Here is a 16,605-nt window from a genome sequence, read left to right on the forward strand (position 1 = left end):
GAAAACTCCAGCAGCTCCTCCTCTTTCTAGGATTCCCGACCACAAGTGGTGCTCGAACTCCGAGGAATGCTCAAGGAATATTCCCGAAGAAGATCGTTAGACCATCCGAAGCTGTCAACTGAAGCTGAACTTGCTGACGAAAAGGATGATGTATTCATAGATCGTCAAGTTCTTCGATCTTGTGGGCCTGGTGTCGCTGGTCTCAGTGTTGGCAAAGCTGCTGGCTTTGCTACTTTGGCAGTTGAAGAACGGCTAGGAATCGTCCTAAGTAAGTCGACGAAGTCACGGCGTATTGCAATTCTCGCTGTCACATTTACGTAACATTCGACGGGGTGATTGCGTACGAACTGCATAGGTTCTCCGATGCCTAAACCGTAGCTACAGGGTCTGTATCTACCTGCGAAGTCTCTTTGTCGACGGCTCATCGAAGTTATGTCGACTCGACACCAGCAAATCGAAGTTGGCTCCGCTGCATGACCTTTCCATTCTTCGGAAGGAGTTGTGTGCAGCTCTCCTGCTCACCCGCAGAAGGTGCTCTGGATATGACGTTGTATGGTGCGATAGTACGTTTGTCCTGGTCTGGATAAGAAAACCGTTCAACCAGCTAGAGCTGGCCGTAAGAAACCGAATAGCTGTCATCCAAGAAAGCACCAATGTCTACCGATGATGACAGTACGTCCGATCTCTACGAAACCAAGCTCTGATATCGTGTCCCAAGGCTAACTACCCGAAACGCTGAAGAACGCTGAAGTGGTGAACGACATCGACTCGCCCGAACTCGTTCCAGATGATCATCTACCCGAAATGAAGGGAGTGATCGGCAGCTCGGCTGTAAGTATCGAATCATTTCCCTTTTTCTCTTAAGTTCAACAGTTTTCGGGTCATCAAACAACGTATCACGTTCTACGTTCTACGATGCATTTGGACCTACCACAAGGCTCGGATCCAGCGTGAACCGAGCCGGTATTTGATCGTCGGCGAGCTACGTCGTTCCACTGAAGCGATCATCCACGTCGTCTAGATTCAGCGAGTAATCGTCAACAAACCCTGTAAGGGGTTCGTCAACCTCCGTCCGATCTGCTCCGAAGATCTTCTGGGAGTGGATTGCCGATGTTTCGTTTCCATAAACCCCAGAAAAGTTGGCCCTTGACAAATTCTCTTCCGCGAGAGTGATCCTCCCGTCGCGAAGTGTTCCGCCGTGCAAAAGTATGATATCAAGCAAAAGTAGAAGCAGGATCAGAAGCAGATTCAGAACCAGGGTCAGAAAGTTAAGCAGAGTCAGAAGCACGATGAGAAGAAGACTAAAACACGATCAAAAACAGAACCAGAAGAATCGTGAGAAGCAGGATCAGAAGCAAGTAGAATCAGCATTAGAAGCAGAATGAGATGCACGATCAGAAGTAGTATCAAAAGCAGGCCCTGAATCAGAAGTAGAACGAGAAGCGGGATTAGATGCAAAACCAGATAAAATGAGAAGCAAAATCAGAATAAAAAAGTGAAGCAGAATAAGAATCGAAATCAGAATCAAAAGCGAAATCGTGAGGCGTATCAAGAGAAGAATCAGCAGAAATCAGAAGGAAGATCAGAACATGAATCCGATTTAAAAACTGAAGCAGAAGCAGTATCAGCATCTGGAGAAGCATCTGGTTGAAATAAAGAAGGTTTAAAAGCATAAATTACAGCAGGATCAGAAGCAGGACTAGAAGCAAACTCATAGTCAAAATTAGAAGCAGAAGCCGGTTTCCAAACATAAGTAAAATTAGAGTTGGAATCAGAAGCAAAATCATAAGAAGTATTAAGAGGAGAATTAATAGAAAATTAAAAAGGATCAGAATCAGGAGAATCGAAAGCAGAATACAAAGCTGCATAAGAAGCATAATCAGAATCGAAAGCAGCATTAAAGCCAAAAACAAGATTAGAAGCAATATCAGAAGCTGTAGCAAAATCAGAAACAGGTTCAGGAGTAGAATCAAAAATAGAAGCCAAATCATAAGAAGTATCTAGAGGACAATCAGACAAAGGTTCAAGAGGCAATGAAGAAGAATCAGAACCATAAGAATCAGAAGCAGAAGAACAAGCGACATTTGAATTAGAATTAGAAACATAAACTAAAGCAAGATTAGAATCAGAAGCAGTATGAGGAGCAGGATTAGAAGTAGGATCAGTATCAAAATGAAAAGCAAGGTCTGAATCACAAGCCGAAGCGGAATCAGCACCAGAAGAAGCATCAGCAAGAAACGAAATAAGTTCTGAATCAGGAGACAGACAAGCAGGATTATAAGCAGAATCAGAATAAGAAGTAGAAAATCAGAATCAGAAGCAAACCCATAAGAAGAATCCAGAGGAGAATCAGAAGCAGGATCAGGAGGTAATGGAGAAATTTCAGAATCAGAAGTAGATAAAAAAAACAGCATAAGCAGAATCAGAAGTCGAAGTGGAATCAGAATGAGAAGAAGCATCAGGACGAAATAAAAAAGATTTAGAATTTGGAGTCAGAGGCAGAATGGAGAGCAGAGTCAGGAGAAAAAACAAAATCAGAAGCAGAACTAGCATCAGATGCATAATGAGAAGCAGGACTAGAAGCAAAATCAGAATCATCATGAGAGGAAGGAGCAGAATTGGAGCTGAAATCATAATCAGATGCAAAATCATAAGAAGCATCAAGAGGAGAAGCAGAAGAAGGACCTGGAGGATAATAAAACCATTAATCAGATTCAAAATCCAATTCCAAAACAGAATCAGAAAACAAAGCAGAATCAGAAGATGCATCGACAGAAAATAATGAAGGATCAGAAGGAGAAACAGAATCACATCTATAGCAGAATCAGAATCAAATACTGGATCTGAAATATAATTTGAATTGGAATCAGGACTAAAGGCAAAATCATTAGAAGTATCAAGAGGAGGTTCAGAAGATTGATTAGAAGTATAATGAGAACATGAATCAAATACGAAATTTGATCCTAGGACATAATCAGAAGCCGAAGCAGAATCAAAATCAGGAGAAGCATCATGAGGAAAAAGGGAAGGATCTGAATCGAGAAGCAGAACCAGAATCACGATCAGATTCAGAAGCAGGTTCAAATTTAGAAGTAGAATAGGAGCAAATTTTAAAGCAGAATGAGAATCAGAAGCAAAATCGTAAGAAGTATTGAGAAGAAGAATCAGTTAGAAGAATGGATCAAATTCAAAAACAGAATCAAAAGCCGAAGCAGAGTCAAAATCAGGAGCAGCATCAGCAGCGAAGGAGATTCAGAAGAATAATCTGAAGCAGGATCATAAGCAGAATCACAATCAGAATGAGAAGCAGGATTAGAAGAAGTATCGGGAAAAATATGAAGAAGCATCAGAAACAAAATTAGTGGCAAATTCAAGAGTAGAATCAAAAGTACAGTTATAGGCAAGATCAAGTGCAGAAGAAGAAAATAAATACAGTCTGACGTAAGATTCCAAAGCAGGCTCAAAATCAGCATCAGAAACGGGATCAGAAGTAGAATCAGAATTGATTGAGCACACGTATCAAAATCTGAAGAAATATCAGTAACACAATCAAGAAAAGAAACATAAGCAGTATTCAGAAGCAGAAACAGAATCAGAGCAGATGAAAATAATATGAAGGAGTACATATCTGAAGCAAAATTAAATGCAGTATCAGAAGCAGGACTCTTACTCAGATTCAAAAATTTATACAGAGCTAGAAATTGAATCAGAAGCAGCATGTTTAAGCAGGTTCAGAACCAGGTTGTTGAATTAGAGACGAAATCTAAATGAGATTCAGAATCAGAAGCAAGATGGAAAGAGCAATAAGCGGGTGCAGAATCGAGAGCAAAATGAGAACAGAATCAGAAATTAAGCAGAATCAATGGTAGGATGAGCTTGATCAGAAGTAGAAATAGAACGTGATGCAGGATCAGAAGCACAATAATAATCAGAAGTGGTATCACGATCAGAAGTAAAAACAGATGCAGAATCAGAACAGGCAGCATAATTAGAAGTAGACTAAGAAGCAGAAGAAGAATGAAAATTATAATTACAGTGAGAAGCAGGATCAGGATGAGAAGCAGGATCTGAAGAAGCATTTGGAAAAATATGAAGAAGCATCAGAAACAGAATTAATGGCAAAATTAGGATTAGAAGCAGGATCAAATGCATTGGAATCAGAACCAGAATCGGCATCAGAATCGAATGCAGAACCAGAGCTTAAGTCAGAAGTATGGCCAGAAATAGCCGTCGAAAGCAGAATTGAAGTCGGAATCAGAAGCAAAAACGAAATCAGAATTATAATCAGTAGAAGTATCAGAAGGAGAATAACAAGAAAGATCACGAGCAGCTGAATCAGATTCAAAATCAGTTTCTGAAGCAGAACCAGAAGTCGAAGCGGAATCAGGAGATGCATCAGGAGAAAATAATGAAGGAGAATCAGGAAAAGATTCTAATGCAAAATCAGCAGCATGATCAGAAGGAGAATCAGCATGAGAAGCCGAAGCAAAATCAGAAACAGGCTCAGAAGCAGAAGGAAAATCGAAAGGAGATTCGGAAGAAATTGCAGGTTTAAATTCAGAGATAGGATCAGGAGGTAAATCAGAAGCTGAATAAGATCGATTCAGACGTACAATCAGAAGCCGAATTAGGACCAAAAACAGAATCAGAAACAGAAGCAGGATCGGAAACAAAAGTTGGAACATAAGTAGAATCAGAATCAGAAGTGACAGCAGAAGCAGAATTAGAAGAAAGATCAGAAGATGAGCACATCAGAAGCAGAATCAGAAGAAGAAACAGAATGCGGAGCAGGATCAGAAGCACAACAAGAATCAGGAGCAGAATCACGATCAGAAGTAAAAACAGAAGCAGAATAGCCAGCATCATCAGAAGTAGAATCAGAAGCAGACCGAGAAGCAGAAGTAGAATGAAAATTATAACTACAGAATCATAATCGGAAACAGAAGTAGGAGCGAAATCTGAATTAAAATCAGTAAAAGTATCAGGAGGTGAATCAGGAAAAAGTACAGGAGGATAATCAACAGCTGAATCAGATTAAAAATCTGCTACAGAAGCAGAATCAGAAGCCGAAGCGGAAACAGGAGGTGCACCAAGAGGAAATAATGAAGGAGAATCAGAAGCAGAATCTAGAGCAGAATCAGCAGCATGATCAGAAGAAGAATCAGCATGAGAAGCAGAAGCAAAATCAGTTACAGGCTCAGAAGCAGAAGAAAAATCAAAAGGAGAATCAGAAACAGTTTCAGGTGGAAACTCATAAAATGGATCGGGAGATGAATCAGAAGCTGGATAAGATCGATTCAGACGTACAATCAGAAGCCGAATTAGAATTAACAACTGAATCAGAAACAGAAGCAGGATCAGAACCAAAAGTTGGAACATAAGTAGAATTATAATCAGAAGTGGCAGCAGAAGCAGAATTAGGAGCAAGATCAGAAGAGGAGCACATCGGAAGCAGAATCAGAAGATGAAACAGAATGCGGAGCAGGATAAGAAGCACAATAAGAATCAGGAGTAGAATCACGATCAGAAGTGAAAACAGAAGCAGAATAGGCAGCATCATCAGAAGTACAATCAGAAGTAGACTGAGAAGCAGAAATAGAATGAAAACTATAACTACAGAATTATAATCGGAATCCGAAGCAGAAGCGAAATCTGAAATAAAATCAGTAAAAGTATCAGGAGGTGAATCAGGAGAAAGATCAGGAGGGTAACCAGCTGCTGAATCAGATTCAAATTCCTTTCGAGAAGCAAAATCAGGAGAAGCATCAGGAGGACATAATTAAGGAAAAGCAGAAGCCAAATCAAAAACAGGATCAGAAGCAGAATCAAAATCGAAAAGACAATCGGAAGAAGTGTCAGGTGGAAAATCAGAAAAGGGTTCACGAGGAATCAGAAGCCCAGTAAGAAGCAGAAACAAAATTAGAAGCAGGATCAGAATCAGGAGCAAAAGCCGAATCAGAAGCAAGATCAGAAAAAAGCAGAATCAGAAGCAGAATCCAGAATCAAATGCAATATCAGAAGTCATATCTGAAACAGTTCCAAAAGCAGAATTATGATCGGAATCAGAAGCGGAATCAGAGATTATTGCGTTAGAAGTATCGGGTGAGTAATTGGCAGCTGAATCAGATTCATAACCCGTTTCAGAAGAAGAATCGGGGGAAGCATCAGAAGGAAATAATTAAGTAGAACCAGAAGCAGAATAAAAAGAAAATGCAGTAGGCGAAGCAGAAGCAAAAGAAACAGGCTCAGAAGCAGAGGAGAATTAAAAGAAGAACCAGAATCAGAAGCAGATATATAATCAGAATCAGAAGAAGAGGCATCAAAAGCAGAACTAGGAGCAAGATCGGAAGAAAATCAGCATCAGAAGCTGGAACAGAAGGAGAATCAAAAAACAGCATCGTAAGTAGAATCAAAAGCAAAACCAGAAGTAGAATCAGAAAAACTGTCAGGGTGACAATCAGAAGAAGAATAAGAAAGAGAATCAGAAGCTGAATCTGATTCCTTATCGAATTCAGAATTAGAAACGGAATCTATACAGAATTTGAAGCGCAATCCGAAGAAGCAGGATCTTAAGGAGTATCAGAAGCAAACTCAGAAGAAGGTTCAGAAGTCGAAGAAAAATTAGCAGCAGAATCAGATTCAAAAGTAGAAGCAGATTCGGAAGTTGAATCAGAAGCAGATTAAAGTAGTACCAGAAGCTTACATACCTGTACTTAGATTATAAGTAAAATCAGAATGAATAGTAGAATCAATAGCAATTTGAAGCAGGATCAGGAGCGTGATCAGAAGCACAATCAAAAGATGGTTAGGATGCAGGATAAGCGACAGAATCAGAATTAGAAGCAGATTTGAAAGCAGGATTACAAGCAGAGTCATAAGCAGGATCAGTAATGGAATCTGTATCAGAAGAAGATTCAAGAGAAGCATAAGGAGGACAATCCGAGGAAGGATCAGGAAGAGAGTTAGAAGAAGAATCAGACGTTGAAATCGAATCGAAATCGAATCGAAATCGAATCGAAATCGAATCGAAATCGAATCGAAATCGAATCGAAATCGAATCGAAATCGAATCGAAATCGAATCGAAATCGAATCGAAATCGAATCGAAATCGAATCGAAATCGAATCGAAATCGAATCGAAATCGAATCGAAATCGAATCGAAATCGAATCGAAATCGAATCGAAATCGAATCGAAATCGAATCGAAATCGAATCGAAATCGAATCGAAATCGAATCGAAATCGAATCGAAATCGAATCGAAATCGAATCGAAATCGAATCGAAATCGAATCGAAATCGAATCGAAATCGAATCGAAATCGAATCGAAATCGAATCGAAATCGAATCGAAATCGAATCGAAATCGAATCGAAATCGAATCGAAATCGAATCGATATCGAATCGAAATCGAATCGAAATCGAATCGAAATCGAATCGAAATCGAATCGAAATCGAATCGAAATCGAATCGAAATCGAATCGAAATCGAATCGAAATCGAATCGAAATCGAATCGAAATCGAATCGAAATCGAATCGAAATCGAATCGAAATCGAATCGAAATCGAATCGAAATCGAATCGAAATCGAATCGAAATCGAATCGAAATCGAATCGAAATCGAATCGAAATCGAATCGAAATCGAATCGAAATCGAATCGAAATCGAATCGAAATCGAATCGAAATCGAATCGAAATCGAATCGAAATCGAATCGAAATCGAATCGAAATCGAATCGAAATCGAATCGAAATCGAATCGAAATCGAATCGAAATCGAATCGAAATCGAATCGAAATCGAATCGAAATCGAATCGAATCGAAATCGAATTGAAATCGAATCGAAATCGAATCGAAATCGAATCTAAATCGAATCGAAATCGAATCGAATCGAAATCGAATCGAAATCGAATCGAATCGAAATCGAAATTGAATCGATGTCAAACTGAAAATCGAAGTGAAAGCTTACTGAAAGTCGAGTTTTCCGTCTATTTATTAAATTTGTCATCGTATCGATTACTGACAATTAAATTATTTTAATAAATTACCAATAAATCAGAACTGATAGCGATGACATCAGCAGCATGCTCGTGTGAAAATCCATCGGTCATCATTGCCTATGAATCAGCTTGGTAGCTGTATCGGTTCCTGTGCACCATAGCCAGCATTATTGGTTCGGTGTATGTAGAGGAAAATAAACAGAATTAATCAATCATTAGGTGCCGGCATCCTGCCTTGATCATTGGTATGGATGTGGACATAAATTTTACTTAAAATGGCTTAAGTAATTTATTTTGAACTACTGTTCGTTCACGTAATACATAAGCAAGCAGTGAACGTGTTTGGGTCATAATTACAGGAAAATGATAACAAATTAGGAAATTTCTCTAATCATCTTGTTACTCAAGAGTCAATATGATTACACCCAGGCATCCTATCGTTCAAATTGCCTAAGTACTTGAACACCTCACTGCTGTCAGTGCCATAATGATGGGAAGTGATTCTTCCTCTGTGTAACTGTATCTTTCTACCGAGTGAAGCATTTTCCTCCGTTTGGCGCGAAACGCTTTCACCCGTTCTAGGTAGCTCCGCCAGGTTTACTGCTGGGAACTGTGCGCCGCGGAGACACTCCGAAGGCTGAAAATTAAGATAATGATAACGATGATGGCAAATGATGGCGCAAATAATCATTTCCAGATTCCGTCGTCCCCGTCGCATCGTCACGTAGGTCTTTTACGGTCGCCATGTTGTGGGGGTTTCTTGGATGCCAAGCAGCCATAGCCAGAGCCGCAGGATGCAACAGAAGCAGGGTTGTGGATGGGACATCCGCGGAAACGATTAGTTTAGGCGTAGAACCGTAGACGCCTTCGTTAGAAATTCTACACCATGGGCCAATTTGTGGGGCTGCGTTAGCCAGCGCCTAGTGTGGGTGCAATTAGATAAATCTATCCTTATGCCAGGGATAGGCGGGCGTTGGGATCTCGTTATTTTGGAATTATCTGCGATTATTCAATCTGGAAGCCGGTTTTATAATTTTCGTGTGGGTGTTTGTTACAGCAGCGGTGTGGAATAGATTAGATCGGAAAAATGTGTCCTATTTGTGACATTTTCTATTTTTTTCGCTTTCCACATTGGAAATTAAGTATTTGAAGTTTGATTGGAACAATTTCAGATTCCATACGGGTGTCCCATCTAATGTCAATATTAATGGAGAAAAAGTGTATCATTTTAACACATATAAATGTGAATTTATACACGTGATTTTTTTTATAATCTTTTGTTAAATTACCCACAATAGGACACAGGAGTCTTGATAATTTCTCCTAGCAACAAATACGAGTGTCTCATTTGGGGCAATAATGGGTAACGAGTGTCCCAATCTTAACATATTGAATTGAATGGCTCACATTTAGAACTATAAACTATACGAAGGGAACGAAATGTTACATATTGAGCATTCTGTCCCACAGTGGTGTTCCATGTTCTTTTTCTTCTAAGCGTTACGACCCACCTAGAACAGAAACTTCTTCTCAGCTTAGTGTTACTTAAACACTTTCAAAGTTAATACAGTTCAAGCTATCTTTTTATCTCCTATCAAAGCGATGTGTACTCATCGTTCATACGACTGTACGTGACTATTGGATTGACAATTGTTTCCAACTGATAATCATTTTTATTACCACTCATCAGCTTATTCATTAATCCATAAACATCAGTCCAGTCCTTAGTGGAGTCATAATTAGTTTTTTGTTGTTGTTTTGTGGCACCCATGCACCCGCAGCAAATTATCGCTAATTCTCTATTTTTATCATCCATGACCCATGTAATAACAGTAAATCAAAGAGGTGGCATACCCCCCGTCCAACAGGGACCTCCACTCCACAGCTGTAAATACATCTCTCACAATATGCTATCTGTATTTTTTAATTTTCTCGTTCGTGCCGCTAACCGGATTAACAAAACCCACGCTCACTCGTCACAATTCACACTTCCATCGCACCATCAAAATTAACTGCTAATTAACCGTTGTTGTGCCCCTCGCAAACGTCACCGCCCTCACATCACAAACACCCACACACACACACGCGTGTCTGTAAAACCCTCCTGCTGTGTGTCCTGTACGTGTGCGTGTGCGTGTGCGTGTGTAGCTCGCGCAAAAAGAGGTCACCCCGCCGTACATTCCGTCGTTCGATGGGTGCGATCAGGACATTACCTGTCACTTTGATCCGCAGTTCACGCGGGAACCGGCCGAACTGACCCCGGACGATCCGTAAGTTGCCCCTCTAGGGAGTTTAGAGTCTTATTTTTTCTTTGATAAGTTTTTTTTTCTCTTACGGATCCCCTTTGAAAGGCGTTTTTGCTTGTCTTTGTGTTGTTGGTGTTTTTAAATTTTGCATGGTTTTTTGTTACTATATTTACAAAGTTCTGATGTGTTTGACTTTGAGTTCTTTAAGTTATTGATTTTATGTTAAGGTTCAATGTATTTTTAATCTGGGTAACCTGGACACTCTAGAACTGTTGTTGATATAGATGTTTTAGGTAAACAATTTTCTTGCAAAACCCATCAACTACTAACAATGCCGACCGTAATTTGGGTCATCCTTTTGCCTATTAACCCTCTACAGGAAACCTTAAATGATGGTCCATTTCGGAAACCTGAGGTCCGTTTGGACCCCAAATTCGTTCTTCTGTATCGCATGATCCTGATTTATTAGAATATCGGTGTCTTCAGTGAAGTTGTTGGGCTGCTCAAGGACTTACAGATGCTGGACCGTTTAATTCGGAATTTCATATATAGGTGGCGCTAGTGAGCATGTAAGTATTCAGTATTTGAGCACAGGCGCTGTTCACAAATTACGTAACGCTCTAGGGGGAGGGGGGGAAGTACGGCCAAGCGTTACGGCTCATACAAAAGTTTAAGGATTTTCATACAAAAAAGCGTTACGGAGGGGGAGGAGGATCGAAAAAGGACAATTTTAGCGTTACGTAATAAATGGATGTTGCCACATGTATATCAAGATCCTGACCACATCGAATTTTCAGCAAAGTTGTTTATTAGGTAAAGTGTTAACTAATGAAAGACCGTTTGTTTGAAAATTTAACACATAGATGGCGCAACTGAACGTGCAAATTTTATATTAATATATCTCAGTATATGATCACATTTATATCAAGATCCTGACCGCATAGAAATTTGGTGTCTTTGGCAAAGTAGTTTATAGGGTCAAGTGTTTACTAATAATGGACCGCTTGTTCGAAAATTTCACACATAGATGACGCAACTTATCGTGCTAATTTTATGTTTCATATATCAGGATCTTGAGCACCTAGAAAGATGATATCTACGGCATAGTTGTTGGGTACGTCAAGGACTTACAGGTGATATTACGTTTGATTTGGAACTCCACGTATAGGTGGCGTTACTGGGCACGCATATTTTATATATCTCATATGTCGCGAGGTTCTGATCACTTAGAGCTAGTAGCTAGAGTGAAAACAAATTTCAAGTTACCTATACAAATCTCAGGATCCAGATTATTTAGAAATATGGTATCTTCGGCATAGCTGTTAAGAAGATCAAGGTGAATTATTATTTGGTTCGAGTTTCTGTCATTAGATGGCGATAGTAGCAAATTTACAAAAACATAGAAATTTTAATTATTAGCCAGAAAATTTTAAACAAGCTATAACTTCTTATTAAGTGCACCAAATTTTGACCGCAAGATCCCCAACTAGTTAGCTATAATTGGTACAAATTTGGGCTTGATTGGTTACCTCTACGTGAAGTTGAAGTATTTCTAGTGAAATTCTCCTAATTTCACTGAAGTCCAATAAACTACTTGTATGTCTTACGGTTAAATTACCCAAATTTAATGAAATTTTGAAAATGTATGACTAAAAAATTGGTCTTTGTTTATCATTTGACTTGACTCCAATTTGTATGAAGAAAAAATAATTACAGCTTGTTGAATACATTTTTAGAAATTCTAATAATTTGCAACCTATTTGTAACCTATTTGTAACTAGCGCCGCCTAGAGATGAAATTTGGCATCATCAAACTGTAAGCTCTTAACTTACCAAACTGTTTTGCCGTGGAAACCATCTTTCTAAGTAACCAGCGTCCTGAGATTAAAAAAATATCCGCTCCTCAACTGAAGCGCCACCTATTAGTGAAATTTCCAATCAAACGGCCTATTAACTGCTCGACCAGCTTAACAGCATTGCCGAGCACACCAACACTCCCAGTAATTAAAACTCGAGATATATGGGTGAGAAATCGTGTTATTGTTGTGTCTGTTTGTCTCCGATATCACAAGATGTGATGTCTCTTAGCTTTTTTTTTTTGATCCACTGGTATGCGTTTGGTTCATCAAAATATTTGAACAGCCCCCTGTGAACACTCTGCGTGGTGTTTTTTTTTCTGAATGCGCGCAGAAATTGTGCACTGGGATTATGACTTGCAGGCTCTTGTGCTATATGAGTTATACAAATTGCATGCCCACTGACGCCAGCTATGAGCAAAATTCAGAGTAAAACGACTCATCATTTACAAGTTCTTGCAACTTATTTGCAGAATCTTCAATCTCACTAGCGTCATCTTGTGACAGAGGTTCGAATCAAACGGTCCATTATCTGGAAATTATTGACTTACCAAACATCTTTGCTGAAGATTGTAGAGACGGTAAGAGAGTTATTAGGATCCTAGGATATTTGAAGTATAAAATTTGCATACGCAGTGGTGCAACCTATGTGTGGATTTCCATATCAAATTTTGCATCATCTGTAAGTTCTTGACCTATGAAACAACTTTGCCGAACACACCATCATTCTGTGTGATCAGGATCTTAAGATATATGAGATGTAAACGGCCCATCATCTGGAAGTAATTGACAAACACAACAACTTTCTCGAAGGCGTAATCTTTCTAAGTGGTAAGAATCCAGTGATATATGAGACACAAAATTTACAAGCTCATCAGCACCACCTAGTGGTGGAATTTCGAATCAATCGGTCCATTATCTCGACTTACTAAGCAACTTTTTCGAAGACGTGACGCTTCTACAAGCTCTAGAACTTCCGATAATTTCGTTTGAATTGTGTATGCTAAATAGCACCATCTAGTGAGGAAATTTCGAATTAACCAATTCACCGCCAGATGGCGCATGACTTACCGAACAAATTTTCCGAAGACGTGAATATTCTAAAACATCAGAATCAAAAGATATAGAGAATTCAAGTTGGGGTCCAGGTATATCAAATCGCCCGGTTCAACTTTGACATGGAATAAAAATCTAAGTATGCCATTTAAGCAACTTTGTTTTTGCTTAAATAATAGAACTTGGTCTAGTTTGAAGGTATTGACAAAATAAAGTCAATATGTTATACCCAACTTGTTTGCCATTACTCCAAAGTTGCCTGGGGTCCAAATGGACCCCAGGTATCCATTAGAGGGTTATGAATTCTTTAATACCTACTCTACTCGCACACATGTTCTACAAAAGAATATGCAACTCTTGTATGACTAAATTTGGCCATATAAGAACTAAACATGCATAGGGTACTTGAACCACCCTCATATCGGTATGTGCATTTGTAAAGTTCTACGATTACTCTATCGTAATGGGTCGCCTGGTTCTACGGAACACTGAAGTCATACCGATATGTCATCGGTAGATAGTGCCTGCGGTTCACAATAACCTAAATATTTCCTCTCCTGCTTTGACATACATGCACGCAATGCTGTGTAAATCAGATGCCGAAGGAAATCAAGATAGCGAAAAGAAGCATAGCAAGTGGAATCGAGTTCACTTCTACATCAACAGGTGAGGGAAACAGTCCAGTGGTTTCGTAGCTTGGAGGAATGAGGAGCGCCTGTCTGACGAATTGAGAGTCGTGAGTTCGATGCTTACCGGAGCACATGCATTTTTTTTCGCAATTTTATTTCCAATTTGTGCACTGTCTTGGTGCATTTTTATTGTCAAAATTCAACCTATGTGTAACTTTTTTATCAATAGCTATTATCGAAGTTTTTCAATTGTGTTTAGAAAATTTCAATGAGGAGGTTAGAAGCAAAGGGGTGTACGTGACAAAAACCCACTTCTAGACGAACATTTGAAAAGGGCCTATCTGCTTTGCGTAAACAAACATGTTTTTGTCTCTGAGGGGCCCATCTGCATCCACCCACGCACCTCAACATCCTTAACGGAAAGAGTGTTCTTCAAGCTATCTGTTAAGTGTGTTGATGTGCGCGGGTTGATGCAGATGGGCCCCACAGAGACAGAAACATGTTTGTTTACAAAAAGCAGATAGGCCCTTTTCAAATGTTCATCTAGACTTTCGAGTAAATGACGTTTAAAGTTTTTGACCAATTTTTCATCCCATACAAAATGTATGGAGTTTCAAAATCAACCCAATTATCTCTGATTTATTGAAATTTTTCCAATCATCGTAGAAACAATCTTGGAAAAGTTCCTGAAAGCTTGAAATCTGAAGAATTTTATGATATGCTCAACTCAAAATCGACAAAATGGTCACTTACACCCCTTTGATTCTGGGTCCCTCAAAGGTTTGGTATTATTATTATTGACTTTTTATTATGGGGAAATTCAGCCCGAGGCTGGTTCATCCCCGAAAGGTTTGGTAGTTCGTCACAGAAAAATGACAGCAACCGCAACCGGTTGAGAAGTAACCGAGAATTGGCATTCTAAACTAGACAAGTTTGTATGGGAAAACGGCTTTGGCCCATTTTCTCTGGTCCGTTACTGTATCTCTAGTTTGTAAAAGAGGACAGAGAACGTCGGAATGGTCCCTGTGGCCCAAGTTATTCCGGTGGGTCAAATTCTTATAAAAAAGGCTATTTTTCGGTGTCTTAGAAGAGTTTGTTCTACTCGATTAACTCTTTATTAGGGAATTTTACCCTTGTGATTAATCCACCTAACCTTTCGTGCGATAGAAATTCATTTTTCTCATAAATGAAAATAGAGTATTGGTATCTTCGGCAAAGTTGCAGAAAAATACACAGCTGAAAAGTTTTTCGAACAAACTGTTATCTTATTTGCTCAATTTTAAGATTTTTTGTGGACGACTCCTCAAATTTTTTTTCTTATAACTTTTTCTATGGATTTTTGGGAATTTTCGTGTGTTTTGCAAAATTGTTCTTTGTAATGAAATACACATCCTTATGATGTTTTCCCCAATTGGAACAACGCTTCGAGTGGAACAGAGTCTGCATCTCTACTTGGAGAAATCCTAAGCAGATTTCCTGATGGAGTCCTCGGAGAAAACCCTAGAAGAATCACAGGGGAAATTTTAAGGAAATTCCCGAGGCGATACTTTAATTCCTTCAGAAATTATTGCAGGAAATCCCCATGCAATTACAGCTGAGATTTACACAAAAGCCCTACTGTGATTCCTCCAGTTATTTCTTCAAAATTTCATGCTGTCATTCCTGCAGAGGTTTCGGGAAGGATTCCTAAAAAAAACTTAGAATTTACTCGGTCAATCCAGCTGGTAGTTCTTCTGGAATTTTTAGTATTCATTTAGGAATCCAGCTGTTGAAATGCACCAGGAATTCCTCGGGAATTGTTTTTTGGAATTCTTCAAGAGCAATTACTGAAGAATCCCAGTAAAAATTCCTGAAAGGATTTTTTTTTGGCATACGCGCCAACTTGTGACGTATTTGGGGAGGCCTTCCTCTCCAAACCAATAAAATGCTGACAAAATCAATGCAGTTTATCCAAATTAGGCATAATCACGTGGAAACTAGTGCATTTGCTCGAAAAAAGTGGCATTTTGTACAGTTTTGAAGAGCTTTAATCCCCCCCCCCCCCACAGCTACGTCACAAGTTGGCGCGTATGTTTGTTGGTATTGGAAGAAAAATTCATATAAAGTGAAATCTTGAAAAATCGCGAGAGATACTCCTATAGCAATCCATAGAGAATTCTCAGTAATCTCTCATTTCAGCAAAAAAAATCCTTTTAGGCATTTATGGATGAATTCCAAGAGGATTTTTTCAAAGATTTCTCTATGGTAGGTAATTCATCTAGGTATTTCTCTTATAATGCTCACTGGGATTCCTGCAGAAGTTGATTCTGTGATTTCTACAGGGGTTTTAAAAACTTTCTCCACACATTCCTCTTGGTAATTCTCCTGCTGGGTTTCCTTCAAAAAATCCTTATGTGATTCCTCCAGAGACATTCCCAACGATTCCACCAGATATTTCTTTTGAAATAAATCCGAGTATTCCTCTGGGATTACCTCTTGAATTTTTTACTAGAAATTCCACAACTATTCTTTATGGGTTTCACCAGCAATCCCTGCTGTAACTTCTCTATGAGTTTCTCCAAAATTCCTTCAGAATCCCTCTCAGGATTGTTCCAAGAATTTCTTTTCCTATTTTTGCAGGAAATCCTGTTCAGATTCCTTTGAGAATTTATATTGGAATGACTCCTAGAATGCTGCTGGGATTTCTCCAAGCATTCGTGGTGGGTATCCACCAAGAAGTTTTGCTGGGATTCCTCAAGCAATTTCTGCTGGAAAGCCTCCAGGAATTCCTGAAGCACTCCAACGAGCAATAACTGCTAAAAGAGCATCTAGAAATGCTTCAGAGAT

The 16,605-nt window shown here is 39.2% G+C and overlaps 1 protein-coding gene across 6 annotated transcripts in view; it reads left to right on the forward strand.

The window, feature by feature from the left end:
• LOC109621323 (atypical protein kinase C) overlaps positions 1–16,605 on the forward strand; it is a 340,341-nt gene that overhangs the window by 284,846 nt on the left and 38,890 nt on the right. For 3 of the 6 annotated variants that reach the window (XR_003898073.2, XM_062856287.1, XM_020076478.3), the window contains one exon: positions 10,141–10,262. The exons of the other annotated variants lie outside the window; for them this stretch is intronic. Coding sequence is in view for 2 of the 3 variants with exons in the window: in XM_062856287.1 (XP_062712271.1) it covers positions 10,141–10,262 (122 nt within the window). In the remaining variant the exon portion in view is untranslated. The remainder of the gene's footprint in view (positions 1–10,140; positions 10,263–16,605) is intronic. 6 annotated transcript variants of the gene reach the window in all.

Source organism: Aedes albopictus, chromosome 3 (genome assembly GCF_035046485.1).
Source record: "Aedes albopictus strain Foshan chromosome 3, AalbF5, whole genome shotgun sequence".
NCBI lineage: Eukaryota > Metazoa > Arthropoda > Insecta > Diptera > Culicidae > Aedes > Aedes albopictus.